This window comes from Notechis scutatus, chromosome 2 (genome assembly GCF_049901735.1).
Source record: "Notechis scutatus isolate UNSWTSFEM ecotype Mainland chromosome 2, rNotScu1.2, whole genome shotgun sequence".
In the NCBI taxonomy this organism is placed as follows: Eukaryota; Metazoa; Chordata; class Lepidosauria; order Squamata; family Elapidae; genus Notechis; species Notechis scutatus.
In genome coordinates, this window is record NC_142010.1 from 111,175,270 (window position 1) to 111,197,696 (window position 22,427).

At 39.3% G+C, this 22,427-nt stretch overlaps 1 protein-coding gene and 1 long non-coding RNA gene across 6 annotated transcripts in view; one reads left to right on the forward strand and one right to left on the reverse strand.

Annotated features, from left to right (window-relative positions):
• RECQL5 (RecQ like helicase 5) overlaps positions 1 to 22,427 on the forward strand; it is a 71,534-nt gene that overhangs the window by 29,359 nt on the left and 19,748 nt on the right. For all 5 annotated transcript variants that reach the window (XR_015747666.1, XR_015747665.1, XM_026667460.2 and 2 more), the window contains 2 exons: positions 20,330 to 20,557; positions 21,728 to 21,824. Coding sequence is in view for 3 of the 5 variants with exons in the window: in XM_026667460.2 (XP_026523245.2) it covers positions 20,330 to 20,557; positions 21,728 to 21,824 (325 nt within the window). In the remaining 2 variants the exon portion in view is untranslated. The remainder of the gene's footprint in view (positions 1 to 20,329; positions 20,558 to 21,727; positions 21,825 to 22,427) is intronic.
• On the reverse strand, positions 8,980 to 12,510 carry LOC148132179 (uncharacterized). The gene is made up of 2 exons (XR_015747664.1): positions 11,983 to 12,510; positions 8,980 to 11,115 (listed from the first exon to the last, which is right to left on the reverse strand). It is a non-coding gene; the product is annotated as an uncharacterized LOC148132179 (long non-coding RNA).

Genomic DNA, 22,427 nt, shown 5'->3' on the forward strand with positions numbered 1-22,427 from the left:
AGATAACAAATTGCTCAGATTTTCCTCAAAAATAAGTATTAATTGTTGCACTCTGCACAGTTTTTCTTTCTTTCTGCAGATGTACAGAATATTTTTTTTCATTCTGGACATTACTGATGTTAATGTTACTAAAGCTGCATTGTTTCTGGGAGTTCTCTCAATGCATAAAATATCAGTTTGTATTTCTGTTAATTGTCACAAGGATTGGTGTTCAAGTAGAAATGGGATAGCAGGAAACCTAGAAATGCTCTTTATTGTCATAGGACATAGTGGCAGAGTCTTGAAAGCCTCTTAAGAGTTTCTCTGTTCCACATATTAATCTTAAACAAAATCAAAACAGAGCTATTTTTCACTGCGCACTTTCTACTTTCTCACAATTGAGCTGCTGTTTCTCCTGCCTGAACATTTAATTGGCCTCTTCCTCTTCTCAAGGCTTTCCAAGATAAGCCCTACACTTTTTCAGAGATATTTAATCAATCATGCTTAAAGTGAGGTGGGGGAAAAAAAGAATTGGTTAAAAATTAGAATTCGGGTATTAGTTCCATACATTTGTAATGAGTAATGTCTAAAGAAACTACCAGATATTTATGAAGTATTAAACAAAAGTTTAATATTTTTATGAATGCACTGTGTAGATGTTGCAATAAGAAAACCGTAGCTAGGGCATGAAAAGATATAAAAATGTCACAGGAAAAATATGTATAATCAACATGTGATATTAATGCATGTTCAGTGGAATTAAGTTCTGAAGCTTTTACAGAAGCAAACTATGTGAAAATAAGTTTCAGAGCTAATGTTGGAATGACTGTTGCAATTTAGTAAAAGGCAAGGAATCATTTTGTAAAAGGCAAGAAAATTTTTTAATGCCTATAAGCAGAAAAACTATTGATGATTTTTTAAAAATATCATTGATTATGAAGGTACCATACTTTTACTATTTTTAGGCTAGCAAGAGTGATTGCAGGTAATCCTCAACTTACAATCACAATTGAGCACAAAATTTCAGTTGCTAAGCAAGACAGTTATTAAATGAGTCACATCCCATTTTACAACCTTTTTGCACAGTTGTTAAATGAATCACTGCAATTGGTAAGTGAATCATGCAGTCATTAAGCAAAATCTGGCTTCCTCCATTGACTTTGCTTGGTCAGAAGCTGGCTGGGAAGGTTACAATTGGTGAACACATATAACAGTGCATGACAGTGCAACTGTGATAAATACATGCCAGTTGCCTAGTGCCCAAATTTTGATCACATGACCACAGGGATACTATAATCGTTATGTGAAAACTGGTCAGAAGTAATTTTTCAAACAGTCATTAAACAAATGATTGTAAGTCGAAGAATGCTTTCTAGCATTCACTTTCCAAGTATACTCTGATCTTCAAATGTGAAATATCAATTTTAGGCCAAAAGCAAGAAGAGTTAAATTTACCGACAAAAAAATAAAGGGAGATTAGTATAGCTATTTCAAGCTTTTTAGCTCTCATCAGCTAGCCATACCCTTCTGGGATTCGAACCCCCTTTGCTTACCTGTGAAGGCTCCTGGATTGGGGCTAAAAGGCAAAAATGGCAGCAGTATGCTCCATCCCATATTTGGGTAGACCAGGTTGCCCTGATAGATCGGTCTCACTGGAAAAACACTTAGCAAGGCAAAGAGTTCTGATATTCATTGGTGTAAATGCTGATTAATCACATGGATTAAAACTACTCATAGTTAGCAAATAATCCAATCCAGGGTTGTCAAACTCAATTTCATTGAGGGCCATATTAGGGTTGTGTTTGATCTTGGGGGGCTGGGGTAGTAGTCGGTGTGTGTGTGTGTAGACAGGGTGGGCGTGGCCAGCTCGATGTCACTCAAGGCTCCATTTTTGACTGTGACAGCCTCCTGCAGCCCTCTGCCAGCGATAATGGAGCACTCGGCCTCCCCAGGCCTCTTGTTTTCTCTGGCAGAAGGCTGCAGGACGTTGTTGAAGCTGAAAACGGAGCCCAGGTGGGCTGCGCTCCATTTTCGCTGGCAGAGGCACTGCGGGCCAGTTCTTCACTGTTTTCAGGGCAGCCCCGTGGGTCAGATCTAAGCACCCTGCAGGCTGGATCCGGTCCCCGGGTCTTGAGTTTGACACCCCTGATCTAATCCAAGACTGAAAAAATATGCATTTTTCATGACTGGTTCTGCGAAGCCATTAAGATAGTATACTGCTATAGTATCATTTCAGTCTCTTTACAATATTTTTATGTAAAGGAGTACTGTGTGTTTTAGACTTTAAAAGTCATATTTAATAGGCATCTTCCGCCTAAGTCCAATGAATTATGGGTTTACTGTTGATTCTTCAGCATTTATATTAACATGGGTAAAAATTTGAAAACAGTAATTAACTGTGTTCATACAAAATCTTGGAATTCTAAGCCATTCTTCTATCATGTATAAATACTTTTGCAAACTGAAGGATTTGAATTGGCAAAAATCTAATTAAGTTTATAGGATTTAATGTGAGAAAGTAAAAAGTGTGTCATTGCAAGACTTAGAAAAAATTTGGAGCATATGATAATAATTAATGGTGGCTTGTGGGATTGCAGGTAAAGAAGACTAATTTTTTCCTAAATTGATATTTTTAAATGTAGATTTCCTTTGCAAAGCCTATTTTAGATGTAGATTTCCATTGCAGTACCTATAAAACAATGAAAAAATACCAGCCTAAAATAGTGAACTGAATATAAAGCATATTCCGAAAATGGATAATTTGGTAACATTCTGCATTAGCTTTTCCTTTTATAAATTATGGTTGGGGATTTGGAGAATTCCTCTCATTCTCCATTCGGATGCAGCTTTTAAAGTCAAAATTATGGAGTTATTTGCTTATTCTAAGCAAAATACATAATAAGCAATGCACTATTGTATACCATTCCATTAATAAACAATTCTCCAATAGAAAAATCCAGCCACTTTAAAAATGAACTGTTCTTAAGCTAGCTTTCTTCTTTTTGAATGCCACTTTCTCCATTGAAATGCAATTGCAGTTCAGCTCATACAAACATTCATTACAGCGTGAAGCAATATTGATATTTTGTTTATATAATAGTATGGTATAGTAAATGTCTGTGGAGATTCTCAATCATCCAGGTCATTGTTCCAAATTTGGTTTTTCAAGAGGTAACTGGACTTTCTGGTTTTGAAGACGAAAGAACTCTACTCTAGAATGCAAATGACTAGCTGTCTGCAAGAAGTATAAATCCTTCCATTCCTCACCATCCAGCCAGAGCTGAAGAAGCTTCTTGGATGAGAAGTGAAACTTCTTCAAAGAAAAACCAGAAAGTCCAGTTGCCTCTTGAAAAACCACCTTTAGGTATGCTATAGTAATGATTTTAAACTTGTTTTTCCTGTGTGCTTTCCTGTCAGGTGGTAATAAATTGCAGATAGTTATGTAGGTATCCTCAACCTTTAGGTTGTTTCTCCAAACCCTGATGATGGAGCAGACTTCTTTCTCCAGAATATGCTCTGTAGAAGGAATTTCTTAGACATTCTTCCAAGGAATATTCGGAAGTTCACTGTCCTTGGTAGCAGCATATTGATCCTAAGACTCCACTAAGTGAAATACGCTATGTGTTGTGCAGAGCCCCTTCACCAATTTAATGTCAGCGTCTGCTTCACCTTTGTTTCATAGAAGCACACACTACTGGTTTTGAGTGGGCAGTCCTGCAGGTGTCCAGATGCCAAGTCATAAAGGGCTTTATAGGTTGAAAACTCGAAAACCAATAGGCAACCAAGTCAAGGTCTGAAAAACCAAATGTTGTATATTTTCACCTCCAGGAGGCCAGAAGTTATGTGAGTCACTATATTTTGAACTAATTGTAATTGCACTCCCTCCACTCTATCCTACAGGGCCTGTAGGCTTCGGTAGACCCGACAGAGGCCTACATCCCATGTGCCCATAGACCCCAACCACCGTCAGTTCCTGAGGTTTTGCTATGGCAGCCACCATTTTCAATACAGGGCTCTCCCGTTCGACCTGTCATCAGCCCCACGGACTTTTACCAAGCTCCTGGCAGCCGTAGTGGCATACCTCAGATCCTTACCCATAAGGATCCTATGCTATTTAGACGACATCCTGATAGCATCCTCTTCCAGACCCCAGGCAGAGAAGGATATGATGTCGACAATCAGGATTCTTCGAGAGCATGGGTTCTCGATAAACCTGGACAAATGCCACCTAGTACCATCGAACCATCTCTTGCATTTGGGGACTATCATAGACACCTTAACTGTCCAGGTCTTTCTCTCACAGGAGCGTTGAGACAGTATAAGGGACATCACATCACAGATCCTGTCTGACAGAGAGGTGCCTGTCTCTGTCTTGCTGTCTCAACTTCTCGGCAAGATGATATCATGCACTGGGATCATCCCAGGCCCCGCTTCCTGCCTGGCCCCTGCAGTGGTTCCTGCTCCCCTACCAGAAGGCGGGCAGGGGTGACTCACCAAGGAGGGTTCACGTCCCCTTGCTGGTTCTTTATTCTCTCCATTGGTGGCACTCCCGAGCCATGGATCAGGGTTGCTTGAACAGGGAGTCCCAGAGGATTACCATCACCACCGAAGCCAGTCTGTATGGTTGGGGGGCCCACCTGGGAGTCCAGGTTAGGTGGTCACGGGAGGAGCTCGCCCACAACATAAATTGGCTAGAGCTCAGGGCTGCCCGCTTAACTCTCAAGGATCTAAGGCAGCAGGTGATGGGGAGACAGGTTTTTCTCCTTACAGACAATCTGGCCACCAAGGCCCACATAAACCGGCAGAGGGCACTCGCTCCAGATCTCTAATGCAGGAGGCGACTCGGTTGTGCAGGTGGGCGGAGAGACACCTGTTGTCCCTGCGAGCAGAAAACATCTCAGGAGTTTCCAATGTGCAAGCAGACTGGTTGAGCAGGCCCACAGTCGACCAGTTGGAATGGCAACTGCATCCCAGTCTGTTCCAGGAGATGACGGAACGGTTCAGCCATCCGATTTTGGATTTCTTTGCATCTCCAGAGAACTCGCAGCTCCCGAGGTTCTTTGCACGGTTCCCAGCACCGGGAGCAGAAGGGGTCAATGCTCTCCAGTGCAGATGGCCCCAAGGGCTATTCTATGCCTTCTCCCCTTCCCCTGATTCCGGGAACAATCAGAAAGGTACTGACAGAGAGGGCGGAGGTTCTGTTGGTAGCCCCTTACTGGCCCATGCGCCCATGGTTCACCTATCTGGTGGGCCAGTCGGTTGCCAGACCCTGGAAAATTCCCCTGCACAGGATCTCCCTCAGCCAGGGCCCAATTGAGCACCCGGATCCAGCCTGGTTTCGGTTGACTGGCGCTTGAGCGGGTGCTCCTGAAACAGGAGTAGTTTTCCAGAAAGGTCATTCAGACCATCCAGGCGGCCAGAAGACCTTCCACGACCAGGATATACGACGCATCGTGGAGGATTTTCTGTGGCTGGTGTGCCAGTCACCTATTGGAACCTACTGCTACGTCTGTGGCAAATGTGTTAGAGTTCCTGCAGGACGGGTTGGACAGAGGTCTTGCCCCCAGTACCTTGAAGAGACAGGTGGCTGCCTTGGCCTCGGTTTTTTTCTGTCAAGGACTCAACCACTCTGGCCCAACTCCCCAGGGTGTAAGCCTTCCTTAGGGGAGCCACTAATTTGAAGCCACCAGTGGTCCACTGTTTCCCCACCTGGGATTTGCCTAGGGTCCTGCAGGCACTGACTTCTCCCCCATTGGAACTCTTGCGTGAAGTCAGTCTTTGCCTACTCACGTGCAAGGTGTCATTCTTAGTGGCCGTTATTTCAGCCAGGCGTATCTCGGAGTTGACGGCCTTATCCATCAGGAAGGATCTGTGTGTATTCCATGCAGACAGGGTGGTTCTGCGGTTGGACCCTACCTTTCTGCTCAGGGTGAACTCCTTATTCCATCGCTCACAGGAGTTGATTTTGCCTGACTTCTGTCCAGGGCCTACCCATGCACTGGAGAGAAAATGGGACACCTTGGACCTTAGAAGGGCCCTCTGTATATACATCAAAAGAACCTCCTCTTTTAGGAGGACTGAAGCCCTGTTCGTTTCCTTTCAGCCGTCAACTTTGGGTCGCAGGGTGACACCATCTACCGTGGGTCGCTGGCTTAGAGCCTGTATTGCGAAGGCCTATGAGTTACTGTCTCTTCCTGTGCCCAGGAGAATCACTGCGCACTCAACCAGGAGTGCAGCGACCACTGCAGCGACCACTGCAGCCTGGGCAATGCAGGCTTCGGTTCTGGACTTTTGTAGAGCTGCGATTTGGTCATCTGTGACCCCATTCATAAGACATTATAAAATTGACTCCTTTGCCTCAGCAGAGGTGTCCTTTGGAAGACGAGTCCTGCAGGGTGTTCATGTAGAAGTGGGGACCTCTGACCAATCCAGTTCCCTCCCATAGGACAGCCATCAGCCAGCTTTGGTATGTCCCATCCTGGATTCTCCCTTCGGCTCAGTGGAGAATGGGCGTTGGTCCTACCTGAACGCTTCTTCTCGGGGAGCCGAAGGGAGAATCCAGTCCCACCCTGTATTCTGTCTGGTTGGAGTAGGGAGGAAATGTTTTTTTCTTGCAGTATCAAATAGGCTATCTGTTAGAGGATGAGGAGCAGCTGGATTCGCTTCGACGTTGTTCAGAACTGGGGACTGTCACCAGGGGGCGTGTCATCAGTTTTTCAACTCGGTCTGCAGAGCTATGAGACTAGAGACTACCCATCCTGGATTCTCCCTTCGGCTCCCCGAGAAGAAGCATTCAGATAGGACCAACGCCCCTTTTCTCAAATTCTCTTTCACTCTGCATTTTCTTTTAACTTACACAAGGACATGCAGATTGTTAGCTGAGCTCTCTGAGAACTGCAATCCCCTCTGACTGGACTGAGTAGCTTGCACGTGTGATGAAGCATCGCTTCTTTTCTATTATTATGAATTTATTACACACACAAAAAAAAAATAAGGCAAGTTTTTCATTCATGCATATGCAGGTCCCCTTTCTATGCTTCCAAAAATCTAAAGAGAGAGGAAACATTACAGAGGATCACACAGCCCACTGTTCCTCTAAGCCATAGAATTAGTTGTTCCTGATGGAATCTAAGAGTGAAATTATTTTATTAAAACTGCCAGTTGCTTATACTGAACAGTTGGATGCAGGGATCGCATTGTTCATTTCCTCGCCTTATGTGCAAGAGCCCAACACGGTCTGGCTAGCTAGCTTAAAAGAGCCTTTCTTAAGTGTACCCCTTGGAACAAAGCTTGTCTGTTGTAGGAAGTGGTTTGAAAATGGGCCTCCTTTGGGAAAATAAGGAAAACTCTTTTAATTAGCAAAAATTTGTACAGATGTTTTTTCACCTGTTTTTGTATGCACGTATTCTAGACTTGTCTGTCCTGCCCCATTAACCTGAATTAGGGGTTTATTATTTTTGCTTTTTGATTCCTCAAGAAGCAGCACAGGATAACAAATCAGCAGGTTACGGTCATGTGCATACATTCAGAACTTTACTGGGGTGTTTGTTTCTACAATGGCCTGAAAGTGCTTTACCCCACTGTTTTAAAGTGCTGTCTCTTCAAGTGGTCTCTTCAAGTGAGTATAATGATACAGATATTCAGAAGCGGCCAATGTTATTTTCACAAAAGGGATGAAGTCCAGATACTTATAGAAATAAAAGAAAATTAGTTTTTGTGTTAATGTTTCATCTAGATATTGTTCAAAGTTTTCGTAAAGTGAACGGCACTATGCCAGCCTGTTGTTGTGCCTAGCCCTGCTAAAAGCTATTTGGTAGTTGTGGACTCCAGCTTATTGGCAGAGAATTCTGGGAGTTGAAGTCCACACCTTAAAAGTTGCTGAGGCTGAAAAACACCACTTTAGAAGACCAAGAGGCCTCTTTATTACATGACAGCTGGCAATGCAAGTAAGGATTCTTATGTCAAGACATGTGTTTTAAATTGCATGTTTCCTTTTAGCTGCTGCATACATTTCTGGCCAAATGTTGGATGCTTTTCTTTTCTTTTGGCCACAGAAAATTGGACTGTTTTTCCTCCCTGTCTTTTAGCCTTCTCTGGAATCTTCTTTTTTATTTAGCCTTCCTTCCATTCTTTGTTTTCAGCTAATAGCAGCAAGAGTTCTAGCTAGAGAAAGACAATAGTAGTTCTCCTACTTAATTAATAATTTAATAGTAATTTAATTATACCCCCTCCTTACTGAATCTTCTAAACAGTAGCATAACAGTTTAGCAAAAAGACACAAAACCCTAAGATCAGCTGGATCCACATTGAACCTGAATTTGTATCAAAAGTTTAAGACAATTAGGGAACTCTGGAAAAGGTCCTATTGTGGATAATTTAGCTTGAGGCTTTTCTTTCCATCAAGACTATAGACTTATTTGAAACTTTATGCTGTATTGTCACCCAGACCATTATATTAGTAGTTTGATCTAATTAGCTTCATATACAAAGAAAAAGAAATTTGGTTAATTTTTATCTCCACCAACAAAAAGTGACTAAAGTATTTCAGTAAGGCAGATCCTTACTGAAGCAAACCTGTTTTCTGGTGAGTTTGAGCAAATTGTCTTATTTTTAAGCACAGAGACCTTATATGATTAAAATGAGCATCTCCACGATGTCTTGAGTTCTGTAACAGTATTATTCAGTTATTTCTTATGTTGTCACATACCTTACGAGTCAGAAGGCTTGAGACTATGAGTTATCCCATATTACACAGTTATCTAAACCAGGATCAAGGGTAACATAGAGTTTTTAAACCTCCGATTTATTCTCTTATGTTGCTGCATATTTAGAAAAAAGCTGATACAACAGATAGTTTAGAAGCCTATATTGCCAACACACAAAATGAGAAAAACTTCAGTTTTTAGTCCTAGAACCCAAGATTGTTATGAAAGAACCATTAACAAATGTAAAATTTATCCAGAAAATGTAGAGGCAATAATGGAAAGAAATTTAAATGACTGACCTATGCAAATGGAATTATTTATTTATTTTATTTTGTACCCAGCTTTAATAGATTTGCAAATAATTCAAGACAGTGATCATATCCAGCATACCTTCTTCCTCATATTTTCCCCACAACAACAATCCATTGCAATTTAGCTGACAGAAAAGGATTTCTAAAGACAAAATTTACTCACACAAATCTGTCTAAAGATTAAGATATTCCTCAAAGATTTTTCCATCGATCTCTATCCCTTTGGAAGTGAAAGGAATATTAACTACAAATATGGTCCTTTCTTCCTATGGGAGCTTACCACTGAAATGTTTTACATTAATGCAAACAAACAAACAAACAAACAAAGTCTTTTTGTAGGCTTAATAAACTCAGATATTTACGTTTTCACTTGTTCCAATTTTACCGTGTTTTAACTTTGCCTTTATTATATCTATCATTAACTCTTTAAATGGAAGGATGAGATATAGTATAAATAACATCTAGTTGAACCTTGCACATCTCAATGTTGTTTTTTGTTCTGTTGTGTATTTTGATATGAAGTGTCCCTTTGCTAATTAAATGTAGTCTGGCGACTGTTGCCTCTGTTTTTATACAGTTCTGGATCTGTTTGTTTTGTTTGGGACTGCTGTTACAAACTATCTTCAAGCCCCAGTTGATGCCAAATTCCTAAGAAGCCTGTTGTTGTTTTATTTCTGCAGCTTAGCTGCTTGGGCCTCTCATTTTTTTAAATTAATCTCCCTATAACTGTTTAGATCTTGGAGAAAATTCTCAATTAGTTTTTACATTTTGAAAAGCAGTTTTGGAAGTCCTTAAACTAAAATTCAGATTATGTATAGTTTATACAGTATATTCAGATTATGTATAGTTAGCCCTCTGCCACAACTGATTATTAATTTTTTTAGACAATAACTTCTACTAGTTGTTGGTATTAGCTGGAGGCTGATAATATAATGTGGTGATGGCAGGCTTGGATAGAAACTGACAGAAAATATCAAATTGTACCTCAATGTTCCTTTACAAAAACATTTTTCTTTTCTTTCCACAAGTCTCCCCAATTTCTTGGACAAAAACTCTTCAGATTCAAAGCTCTCTTTAAATCTTTTAAAGATGATAGCCTGTTACAGTTAAAATAATTATGTATGTTATTATATCTTGAAGGATAACATATGTATTGCAACTTATGCTTTTGTAGGTTAGAGTTATCTATGTATATATTTAGAAAATGTATATGCTGCCAACTAGATTGATGCCTTTGGCCAACTTACAGGATGCAGTAATAACATATACTAACAGCACTTGTTACAAACAAAATACAAAATCAGCTTCAAAAATCTTTTACATGAAAAAGTATAAATATGTATAACCCTAAAAATAGGAATAAGAAAAAAACCAAATTATAATATTAGATCAAGCCAATCAATGCATGTTTGACCACCTCCAAATACAGATCTTTCTTAATGAACAGTAAAATGAATATTTGATTAATGTTAAGTGAGTACTCATGTTCATTTGTTAGCACAGGGTAAATGAGAGAACAACCATATTTTTATTGTACAGAAGCCCGTGCCAAGATTTCTTTAGGTCAAATTTACTGTGGAATTTATCCGAGCTTTAGGCTGGTCTTCTTTTGAAGATTTTTGGAGGAATCTATATATTATCCACAATGTTTGGAATGTCATCCTACAGGTTTCTGGGAGTTGCCCTTTTAATGCTTCATTTTTTTTTCTTACACAGAAATTTGCCAATCCAGACAGGTTAGCAACAGGAGCATTGGCATATTGGTGGATGAGTATCAGCAGATATGCCATGCTTTTGAATATGCAGATAGGCAAAACAGTAACATTACAGTTCATTTTGGAAGTGAATTTGCTCCTTATTGTAGCGACCTTATGTAGCCCATTGTGACCATGTCACTAATTGATCCAGTTGCTTTTTAAAAAATACCTGCATTATTCAAACACCACACTAATCTAGTCAGTGCTTCTTAATAAAAAAAAAGCTCAATTTTCCATAAAATACCAATCTGTTCTGAAATTATACTCTGCTTAGGCTTTGCATGCTTCAAAAGATATTTGAAAGAAGTGTTTCCGTCCTCAAACAAGCACAGGGTCTCTGCTATTTCTTAGAGCAGTCCAAACCTAAAACAAAGATGTCACTGTTTTAAAGAATATTACTAAATGTAATGCGGCTCTTAGAGCAGCTGAAGCTTTTTCCTTTACATTGTCTACACAACAGTAATAATAAATTACACATCAACATAAATTAACATTGAATTCCTTAATAACTGATTTTGTTAAAAGATATTTATGCAGCTATTCCCCTTCTGACACTGCTGGAGAGTGAAATAAAAGCATACAAATTTTGATATTTTTTTTTCTCTATTTGGTACAATGTCCAATTCTGTGAGTCAAATTTCAGCGGTTGTGCAACAGAAATAGAGCTCTCTTCCTGAAGATAAAGATTTCACTCTTTCAGAAAAAAGTTCTACAGTAATAACGATTGGCAAGTTCCAAAGTATTCCTTGAACATCTATATAGCTGATTGTCTGAAAATGCCTTATAGACCAAGACTAGAAAATTCCTGAAAATATTTCCTAAATTCTCGTTCATAGTACTAGTTTATTTGTTTAGGATAATGCATAAATTTCAAAGTAGCAAGGAATATATGTTACTTTTTCTTGCATAAGAAAAATGTTCAAGTAGTAGTTGCTATTTTTTTCCGTTACCAATTTAAGTAGTTACTTTTTACTTTTGCATGCATAAGAAAAATGTTCAAGTAGTAGTTGCTATTTTTTTCCTTTACCAATTTAAGTTCTCAGTGCTTTGAGTTTCTAAGAAATAAGAATACAAGGGAACGTGCAGAAACTGATCTGCTAACACACTTTTCCTGCAGAGCAACTTTGCCAGCCCAGCAAAAAGCCTTTATCTCCCCACCCTGCACTTCCCTGCCCCGGTGTGTCCTTTTTACACACTTTCCTCTGGCAAGCTCCATTTACAAACACTTACGTTGAACTCTGTATACAACTGTAAGTTGAACAAATCAATCTTCCTCTGTGATTCTGTTTGAGAAGAGCTTTTCTCCAGTGGTGTTGAAGAACTTTCTGTTTTCTCTGTCCTTTGTATTTTTCTGTCACTGCCCTTTCATGTCAGCTCCCATTGCATTTTTGATTCTCAACGCATATCTCCCTCCTCTGTTTCTCTTATCCTTGTTACTGACAGCCAGCTGCTTTCTCTGCCTGCGTGTGCATGCGTGCTGGCACTCTCTCTTTTTGTTGTTAGTATCCTGGAGATGTAAAGTTTCATATTACATACTCACCAAGAAGGGAAAAAGCACAACTGGAGTCTCACTATTGCCACAAGGTTCCCTGAATCAAGAGTTGTTGCAACTTTTCGTGTAACTCTTGACTGCATCTGAGAAATTTCTTCAGCTCTTTTCTTGCACTGTCCGGGCAACTCTTGAGTTCTTTTCCACACCACTAGAGACTGCTAATTTTGTAATTGGTGTTAGAAAAAGAATTACTTGCTCTTAGCAAAATCAACAGCATGGATAACCGAAAGGCTCTTCCTCCATGGATACATGAAGATCTTTGCGGGCTTTTTTCCCCCCTGTGAAATACTCCATGAAAAAGAATCAAAAGACCCAATTTATGCAATGGCTGTGCCCCCCCCCCTTCCACAGGAGTGAGAAAATAATTCCATAGTTCACAAGAAGAGAGGTTTTGAGAAGAACTGTTAATACATGGAAAATACAAGTGGAAGCATGTGCACTTCCAAGGCAGTGGGCAAGGCAGGGTAGGGTAAGGAAGGGAGAGGGAAGGATGGATAGATATTCTGATTCTATGTTATTCCTTGCAAGGAAGAGAGTGGCTTCTCTGATTTTCATTTTTTCCTCCCCCTCCTCCTCCCCTGCCTCAGTTGAACACTTTCAGAGAGTTGGCTGCTCTAAGGTCATGAATAAAGTATTCCAAAGAAAGCTGCTCTGACTATTCTAAGAAAGACCATCAACCCTTCCAGCCAAGAAACCAACTGACAACTTGGCCAGTTCTTGTAACTCTGCCAGAGATTGACCTTTTGACTTGAACCTGTAACTCCATTGCCTCAACTACTAATTAAAAACATTGCCTGCATTTTTATTAACTGGTATCATTTTAAATATGAGTATATGGCTTTAGTTGTACATACTGAGTTCTGTTACCTTGGAAGCCCTGCGGGAGTGCTGATAATTAAAAAACAAAGTCTCCTTCCTGGCGTAACCAAATTATAGTTTGTTCTTTTCCTTTTCGGAAGAGAAAAAAAATGGGACTGCCAAAGACCCTTGGCATTTCCAGCTGGGTAATGCTAGCAATTGCTAGAAGGGCATGAAGAAAAAAATTCAACCAGATAATCTTTCATTGGTTGTGAAAAGAGGCTTTCTTTTAGCCCAAGAGCCCAGTGTGAGTCAGTGTCACTTTGCAGAACTGATAAGGGTAGCTTTGTAGCATTTTTTTTCCTCTTCCCCATCCTAACTTTTTGTATACTGGGATTTTAAGCCACCAGCTGAGTATCTGACAGATACAGCTTTCTCAACCGGATGGGTACTAAATCGTCCTGTGTTAGCACAAACAGGTGTTTGTTTATCTGTACATTTGCTGAAATAGTCCTTACTGTTGGAAAGTTTTACTCCTTCTTCCTTACAATTCAATAGGGAAATGCCTCAGAAGGCATTTTTTTAAATGCCACAAAAATACTCTACTACCATGGTTCATATCTTTCCAGCATAAGCCTGTTTTCAAATGGAAGATGTTTTGGTTTTCATATTATTTGGAATAAGGAAAAGTGCCAGTGCTTAAAATTATTGTAAATGAACTCCTGGGATATTGTACCTATCATAGGACATAAACTGAAGCCTACATTCTTTTGGTAATGCAGAATGAGACAAAATATATGATCAGTTTATATGCTTATAACTGCATTTGTGGCATGCTTGGAAATTAATATACTAGGGAAAAATATTTTTGAAAGTCTCTCTTAAATAGTAATTTCCATCTGTGCTAAATGGCAAGGTTGGAAAAGAGAATGTTGGTTCATTGGCATTTGTTCTATTTTTTTAATGTTGTCTACAGAAATAGATTATCCTTCTCCCAAAGGTATCTTTTAGCTCAGTCAACAAGGACTCCTTTTTTATTGATCTTTTATGGTCTGTACAGACAGTTCCATTCATCCAGCCAGTTAGGTGGTTGCTCTAACAGGAACAGTATACAGCATATTTTTCCACTTGACATTCTGCCCAATAACATTCATAAAAACATGTATGAAGGGAAATGTTAATATGAACCAACCGTAAAACAAGACCTCATTGTAATTTTAAATTCCTGTGGTTTTGATGTGTTATAACTGCCTTTATAACTTCTGGTTAGAGATTAGTAGGAGAGGTTGCCAACAGATAATTAAGGCTACCAAACTTTATACTCAAATTATCTCAAAATAGAAGGCTAGTATTTTTCAGTAGTCTAGAAAGCATGGTAAGCAAATAATGCTTTGTGTCACTATGTCCTTATCCTGTGAATATTTTTACTTTGTCCACCTTCAGAAAGTTTTGGTTTTGAAAGAGGTCAAGTGTCTACCAGGTGCTACTGCCAGCAGAGACAAGAAGCGTATTCTTAAGATAGTCAAGAATGCCAGCAAGGACTGTGATGTTGATGCTATTATACATCTTGGTACAAATGATCTGTCCCAGAAGGATGTACTTTCTGTTCAGAAAGACTTCCAGAGCTTGGACTTCCGGTTTGAAGGGCTTCGGTGACAGACAGAAATCCGCGATCGTGCGCGGTTTCTGTTCTGGGCTCGCCACTGGAGCACCCTGAGGCGGCTGGTTTCAGGGCTAAGCCACCCCGTAGAGGTGGTGAAGAGGGGGGAGACCGCCAGCAGGGTTGAGGAGAGCCGCATCTCTCCTCCTCAGCTGGCCATTACTCCCTTTCCTGAAGGCGGTTGCAGCGGTGGTCAGAAATGGCCACTACAAAGGAGAACTCGACCGGAAAAGAATGTGCAGGAGGAAGATAAGAAGTGAAAGTTTTGGCTGACCGGGTTAAATTGTAAAAGCAACACTTAAGGTACCCTGGAATTTAAACTTACAAAAAATAACATCGCACCCAAAGAAGAGTCGGAAGCAGCGAAGGAAAGTGAAAAGGGAAAGGTTTGGCTTTTTTTTTCTTCTCTCTCCTTCCCTATACTGACAACTAAGAGACTTAAATAAGAAATCGGAAAAATCCGCTTTGACATCAATAGGCAATTAAGCTGAAAATAAAACAAAATGCCAAAGGGATAATAAAGATTTCTGGACATTAAAATTTTTCTTTTTCATAAGCAGGAAGGGAGAGAAAAAGAGTAAGGGCAGGATCTGGAAGAGGGAGGAGACTGCCTGGAATTAAAAAGAATCTACAGTAAAACTTCAACAAGACTTCTAAAAGATACATTTTAACTGAAACTTTGCAACTAAATAGTAACCCCAGGAAGAGAAAGTGAAAAAAAAGAGCAAAAAAGAAACAGCTTGCGTGTATTTGGATTATTTGGTGATCTTTGGATTTTTGGTTATTATATTTGAATGACTAAAATCAATCGGGTGGTTGTTTAAAAATTTATACAATGGCACCACTTCTGGATGAATTGAAAATGAAACTTAAAAGTACAAAGAAGATGCACAAGAAGGAAGGGTTCTTTTGGCTTCGTTTTCAATTCTTAGAAATGGAGATTTGGAACTATGAGAAACAACAAGATACGACTGCAAAACAAGACTGGGACAAAGAAGAAGCCATCTTTAATGAACAAGCAATTCTATGTGGGGAAGAAAAAGGAAAGAGGGGAAAGAGAATGGAGAATTTAAGACTTAAAAAAACAACCAAAGAAAAGAAAAATAATTCAAAAAATAAGTATAATACTGGAAAGCAACAGAAAAGGGGAATACAGAAGAGAGAAATAGAGGTAGAGAGACAAGGGGGTAAAGGGAGAGAGAAGAAGAGAGGGAAGAAGGTAAGGAAAAGAAGTTACAAAGGACCGGAGCAAGATATAGAGAAACAGGACCTATTTAGAGATAATGGGTGAAAATCTAACTGAAAAAGGGATTCTGTAAAGGTACATAAGATTGTATTGTTATATTAGTAATAGAAATAACTTTAGAAAATTGGAAACAACGTATGATTAAAATGAGGGATAAAATAGTTCATGTAATTTAGTGAAACGTTTGTGAATAAAATAAGTGAAATAAAATAAATGAGAAAATTGAATTAGGAAGGAACGGGAACATTTTAAGTAGTTAATGTTTTATAAAATATAAGTGGGGGGGGGGGAATTAACCATGGAAAGCTTATAATTGTTCCCATAGAAGTATGATATTTAATTGAAAAGTAATGTTAAAGATGTTAAGACTTTAATGAATATTAATATTAATGATAGAATTGAATTGGAATGGAATGTTGTTTTAATTATATACATTTATAATTTTTTCTTTTTTAAAGAATACAGTGTGTATTTTAAGAATGTACCAAGCAGAATCTGAATGGAAGTTATGTATTATATTGAATGTTACAACTTTAGGGAAAAGATATAAAGGCATCATACTCCAATCAGTAACTACAGGAGAAATTTTGTTTAATGAGAAATAGATAGATAATTGAAACAGGACAGACAAAAATATAAATACAATGATTTGAATTAAGATGAGATAATTAAAATAAAATTGAGAAAATTAAAAGAGGGGAGAAGCTATGCAGAAAATGTAAAATAGTAATAAGATATGGAATAGAATATAAAAATGAGCATGAACCTGAATTTGTGTCTGTACGAAGAAATGTAACCCGGGATTACGCTACTTTCAAAAAAGATGTTTTATTTGTATTCTTTTTAAAACTCAAGTAAAATTTACAAAAGAAAGAAAAGAAAGAAAGAAAGACTTCCAGAACTTGGGGTATGAACTTAGCTGTAGGCTTATCTTTTCAGAGGTTCTACCAGTATACAAGGAACAAAAAGGGAAAGGGCAGCATGTAGCAGAGTTTAATGTGTGGCTAAAGGAGTGGTGTAAAAGGGAAGGCTTTGGTTTTATTAGTCATGATGTCGGCAGCTGGTCCAATGAAAAACTGTACAAAAGAGATGGTTTGCATCCATCAAAGAAAGGGACTGAGATACTTGGCATTAAATTCACAGATTTCCTGGATAAACATTTAAACTGAACAGCGGGGACAGAGAATTAATGGATCCAGAACATTTCTGTCCACAGCAACCTAAAACTAATAAGGATACCAGTGCATGCAAAATAGATGTTTGTGCAGATAAGATTATCAACCTTGATGCCAATCAAAACCAAGTATTTAATAGTGAGTGCCATACCAAGTGCATTAATCAAACAGGTGGCAAGAAAGTAGGGGCAGGCAGGCACAACACAGGTTACAGAGACAGTAAACACAGTGTCAGACATAAAGATCTCAAGTGCCTATATACAAATGCACAAAGTCTGGAGAACAAACAGGGTGAACTCGAACTAAGAATACATGAAGGTAAATATGATATAGTTGGAATAACAGAAACTTGGTGGGACGAAACCCATAACTGGAACATACTGGTAGAAGGATACAAACTATTAAAAAAAACAGACCCCATAAAAGAGGAGGTAGAGTTGCACTGTATGTAAAGGACCACTATATTGCTACAGAAATGCATGAAACCAAAGATGAAAACCTCCTAGAATGCATATGGGTCAATATAAAAGAAAAAAAGAATGACATGGCCATAGGTGTATATTATAGGCCACCCAATCAAGCAGAAAAAATAGATGTCCTTTTTGCCAGCCAACTCACAAACATATGCAGGAAACACACAACAATAGTAATGGGAGACTTCAATTATCCTAATATCAATTGGAAAACTAATTCTGCACCAAGTGAGAAATCAAATAAGTTCCTAACCAACCTAGCTGACAACTTTGTTGTCCAAAAGGTAGAGAGTGAAACTAGAGGGACAGCCATATTGGACTTAATTCTTACAAACAGAGAAGAAGTGATAGAGGGAGTTGAAACTGCAGGAACCTTGGGTAAGGGTGACCATGTCATACTAGAATTCAACATAACACAAACACAAGCAACAGAACATAATGAGACCAGAGTCTTGGATTTTAAAAGAGGTGAATTCAATAAACTCAGAGAGAACTTGGGAAAGATTCCATGGATGAAAATCCTAAAGGGGAAAACAACTCAAGAATCTTGGGAAACTCTAAAAAGTATGATCGTAGAAGCCCAGACCAGCACAATGCCACTGAGAAAGAAAAACAAGAAATCCAAGAAGAAACCAGCATGGCTGTACAAAGATCTCTCTGGCAAATTGAAAGAAAAAAAGAACAAGTACAAAGAATGGAAAGAAGGACATACAACTAAGGCAGAATATCAGCAGATAGCCAGAATCTGCAAAGACGAAGTCAGGATAGCAAAGGCTCAGAACGAACAAAGACTTGCAACTAAAGTCAAAGATAATAAAAAAAGTTTGTTCCATCATATAAATAACAAGAAAAAAATCAAGGAAACAGTTGGTCCACTAAAGAGAGAAGACAGCAAGGAAGTAACAGGCAACAGAGAGAAAGCAGAACTGTTTAACTCATTCTTTGCATCTGTCTTCACGCAAAAAGAAACTATAGCTCAACCCACCAAAAACCTAACTGTAAAAGACAGACCAGAAATAAAAGTTAAAATAAGCAAAAAAATAGTAAGCGAACACCTGTCTGATCTTGATGAAAACAAATCATCGGGGCCTGATGGATTACATCCCAGAGTTTTAAAGGAGCTGGCCGAGGTCATCTCAGAACCACTGCACCATATCTTTCAAAAATCCTGGAGCACCGGGAACTACCAGAGGACTGGAAAAGAGCTGATGTGGTTCCCATCTTCAAAAAGGAAAAAAAACAGACCCAGGAAACTATAGACCAATCAGCCTAACATCAATACCGGGAAGATACTGGAAAAGATAATAAAAAACAGATCTGCCAACATCTAGAAACAAGTAAAGTAATAACTAGCAGTCAGCATGGGTTTGTTAAAAACAGGTCATGCTAAACCAATCTTATTTCATTCTTCAACACAGTGACTAAATTAGTAGACCAGAAAAATACTGTGGACATAATAGATTTCAGCAAAGCATTCAACAAAGTAGACCACAACCTACGTCTTAGTAAGCTAGAAAAAAGTGGAATAGATAGCACCACTGCTAGATGGACTCGCAACTGGCTGACAAACCGTACTCAACGAGTAGTCCTTAATGGGTCTTTAAGTCTACATGGAGGGAAGTAAGCAGTGGGGTGCCACAAGGTTCAGTCTTAGGCCCAGTACTCTTCAATATCTTCATTAACGACAGATGAGATAATAGAAGGGGAACTTAGCAAATTTGCAGATGATACTAAGCTGGCAGCTAGCTAACACCCAAGAAGATAGGCTCAAGATCCAGATGGATCTTGACAGACTAGAACACTGGGCCGTGTCTAACAAAATGAAATTCAATGTAGAGAAAAGTAAAGTCCTACACTTAGGCAAGAAAAACCAAAAGTACACATATAGACTGGGTGAAACCAGGCTCAATAGCAGTAACTGTGAAAGGGATCTTGGAGTCTTAGTGGACAACCAGCTAAATATGAGCCAGCAGTGTGCAGCAGCAGCCAAAAAAACTAATGCAAAAAAACTAATAAAGTTGTATTAACAGAGGGATACAATCAAGATCAAGGGAAGTACTAATACCACTCTATAAAGCCTTAGTAAGACCACACCTAGAGTACTGCATCCAGTTTTGCTCACCACATTATAAAAAAGATGTTGAGACTCTAGAAAAAGTACAGAGAAGAGCAACCAGGATGATTAGGGGACTGGAGACTAAAACATATGAACTGGGCATGGCTAGTCTAGTGAAGAGAAGGATCATGATAGCCGTCTTCCAATATTTGAGGGGCTGCCACAGGGAGGAAGGGGTCAAGCTATTTTCTAAAGCTTCTGTAGGCCAGACAAGGAATAATGGATAGAAACTGAACAAGGAGAGATTTAACCTGGAAACAAGGAGAAACTTTCTGACAGTGAGCACAATCAACCAATGGAACAGCTTGCCCTCGGAAGTTGTGGGAGCACCATCACTTGAGACTTTCAAGAAGACATTGGACTGCCATTTGTCTGAAATAGTGTAGGGTCTCCCGCTTGGGCAGGGGGTTGGACTAGATGACCTACAAGGTCCCTTCCAACTCTGATTATCTGTTATCTGTTAAGTCTCTGAACCTTCCAAACCACTGTAAAAAAAGCATTTTCTCTGTTTCCTTTCCTTTTCCTCAATCTAACATTGCTTCTTGTTTGCCTGTTAGTTGTCGCCATGCTGCCATAGCCAATTACTTTGGAGATGATGTCCCCCAATGTAACAGAAGCTGTGATTACTGTAAGAATCCAGTAGCAGTGAAGAAGCAAGTAGAAGCATTACAGCATAGCACCAAAAGTTGGAGCAGAACCTATATTGGACCTTCTGCTTCATCTTGGAATGCCTGTGATCCTGAGCTATATGGAGGAGGAAAGCGAGGTTGGGGTGGCTTTGAAAGGTAGGTCTGCATTAACTAACTGGGAAGATGCATATTTTTTTTTTTTTTTTGGCCAATGTTGTTAGTGACAAATAAGAACTGCTCTTCTCTTTTTTTCCTTTTGGTAACTTTAATGATTCTCCTGACTAAGGAGGATAAAAGTTGAGAATTTTTTCTGCGTAAGTGGGCTAAAGTAATGATCTCAAAAACGACAGCTTCTTCATGAATCTCACTTCAGTAGATTACACAATTACTCTTTGTAGCTCAGTTTGAAAGTCAAAAGGATTAAGAACAAGGAGGATAAGAAATGTATATTGTTTTAAATTGTTATAGAAATGCTTTTTACATGTTTAAATGTAATTATGCAATTCTCTTAATACAAATGTAAAACTGGATCTCAGAATGTGTTGAGTTGTGTAAACCTGTTGCAAGTAAAAGTTGCTGTTCTCCCTTGTGGGGCTGCACAGTGATTCTGCCTTATTTCTATTTCCTTGCTTAAGGGAAGGCTGCAGGCCTTAAAAACAAAGTAGGGAGATGGAAACATGTCCATGTCCATCTGGTAAGATAATCATGCACATGCTTCCCAAATTGACTTTAAGTTAGGGCTAGGGTTGACCTTCAAAACTGTTCAGGAAAAAAACTACAGTTTTTTAAAATAACAATCTGCCAACTGTGGTTGGTAAAAAGATGATTTCATAATTTCTGTTGGAAAATTAAGCATACATTCTGCATCACTTTCTTCCTGCGAGTGAGAGTAAGATCCAAGTGTTTAGCTTAACAGCTTACTCTAATATTTGTTTTAAATCTTTGCAGCACACCAGATGGAAGTTAACAGCATTTTCTTACATTACATAGTTATACAAAATTGTTTCCATTGTGTTTGTGCTGGGACAGGCAGTATGTGACCTAGATGTTATTTTAATAGAGACCCCATCAACCTTCATCAGCTGTCATGCTGGCTAAGTTAGTGAACCTCTGAGTAGGCTTGAAATTTGAATTTCAGTTTGAATTTGAAACACATTGTCCATCATGGTTCCATAGTTCATTCAATCTTGTTTTATACAAGGATCCACGATCCTGATGCTCAATCCTAATGCCTAGAATATTGGGCTTTAATCCTAATTTAAGATTTGATATAATTTTACATGACTCTCCTGTTCAACTTCCATCTCTTTCTGAGTTACTATTCAGCTATGATGAAGATACCAGGAGTGTGGGTGCAGTTAATGAGGACAGCCAGAAAAAGGAATGGAACATTTTCTATAACAAACAGATGAAGTTGCGCAGGGTAAGTGGAAGGGCTTTCTATAGAAGATAGAGCCTCACCTACATAGCCTGCCAATTACATTCGTAACCTGAGGATTCGTAGGAGTGAATTATGTAACTTGAATGTGACCACTTGCTGCTTTTTCCCACACATTAGTTAATTGAACGTGTGAGTCGCTAAGTGTATGAGATATTTCAGGAAGAAGAAGGCCACGAGAGGCCTAGTGCTTTCCTCAACCCACTGAGATATCTCATGCTTCCCACCCCTACCATCCTGCCCAACTGGGTCACTCACCTGACGTAGATCTCGATGATCAATGGAGCTATCTGCTCTCCAGCTTCTCTGCTGCGATTTCATCTTGAGCAATGGCTTTCCAAGGCCTACAGGGACGAGAGATTGCGTTCCTATCGGCTCCAGTCATTTTTGCAGAAAGCCTTTGCCAATGACAAGAGAGCCTGGGAGGAGTTCGCGTCCCTCCAGGCCTCCATTCTTGTTGGCAAAGGACTTGAGGAAAGGCTTTTGCCAACAAGGCCATGAGGGGTGTGCGCATCCTTCTGGCCTCTGTTCTCGTCAGCAAAAGCCTTTCTTCAAGTCCTTTGCCAACAAGAATGGAGGCCTGGAGGG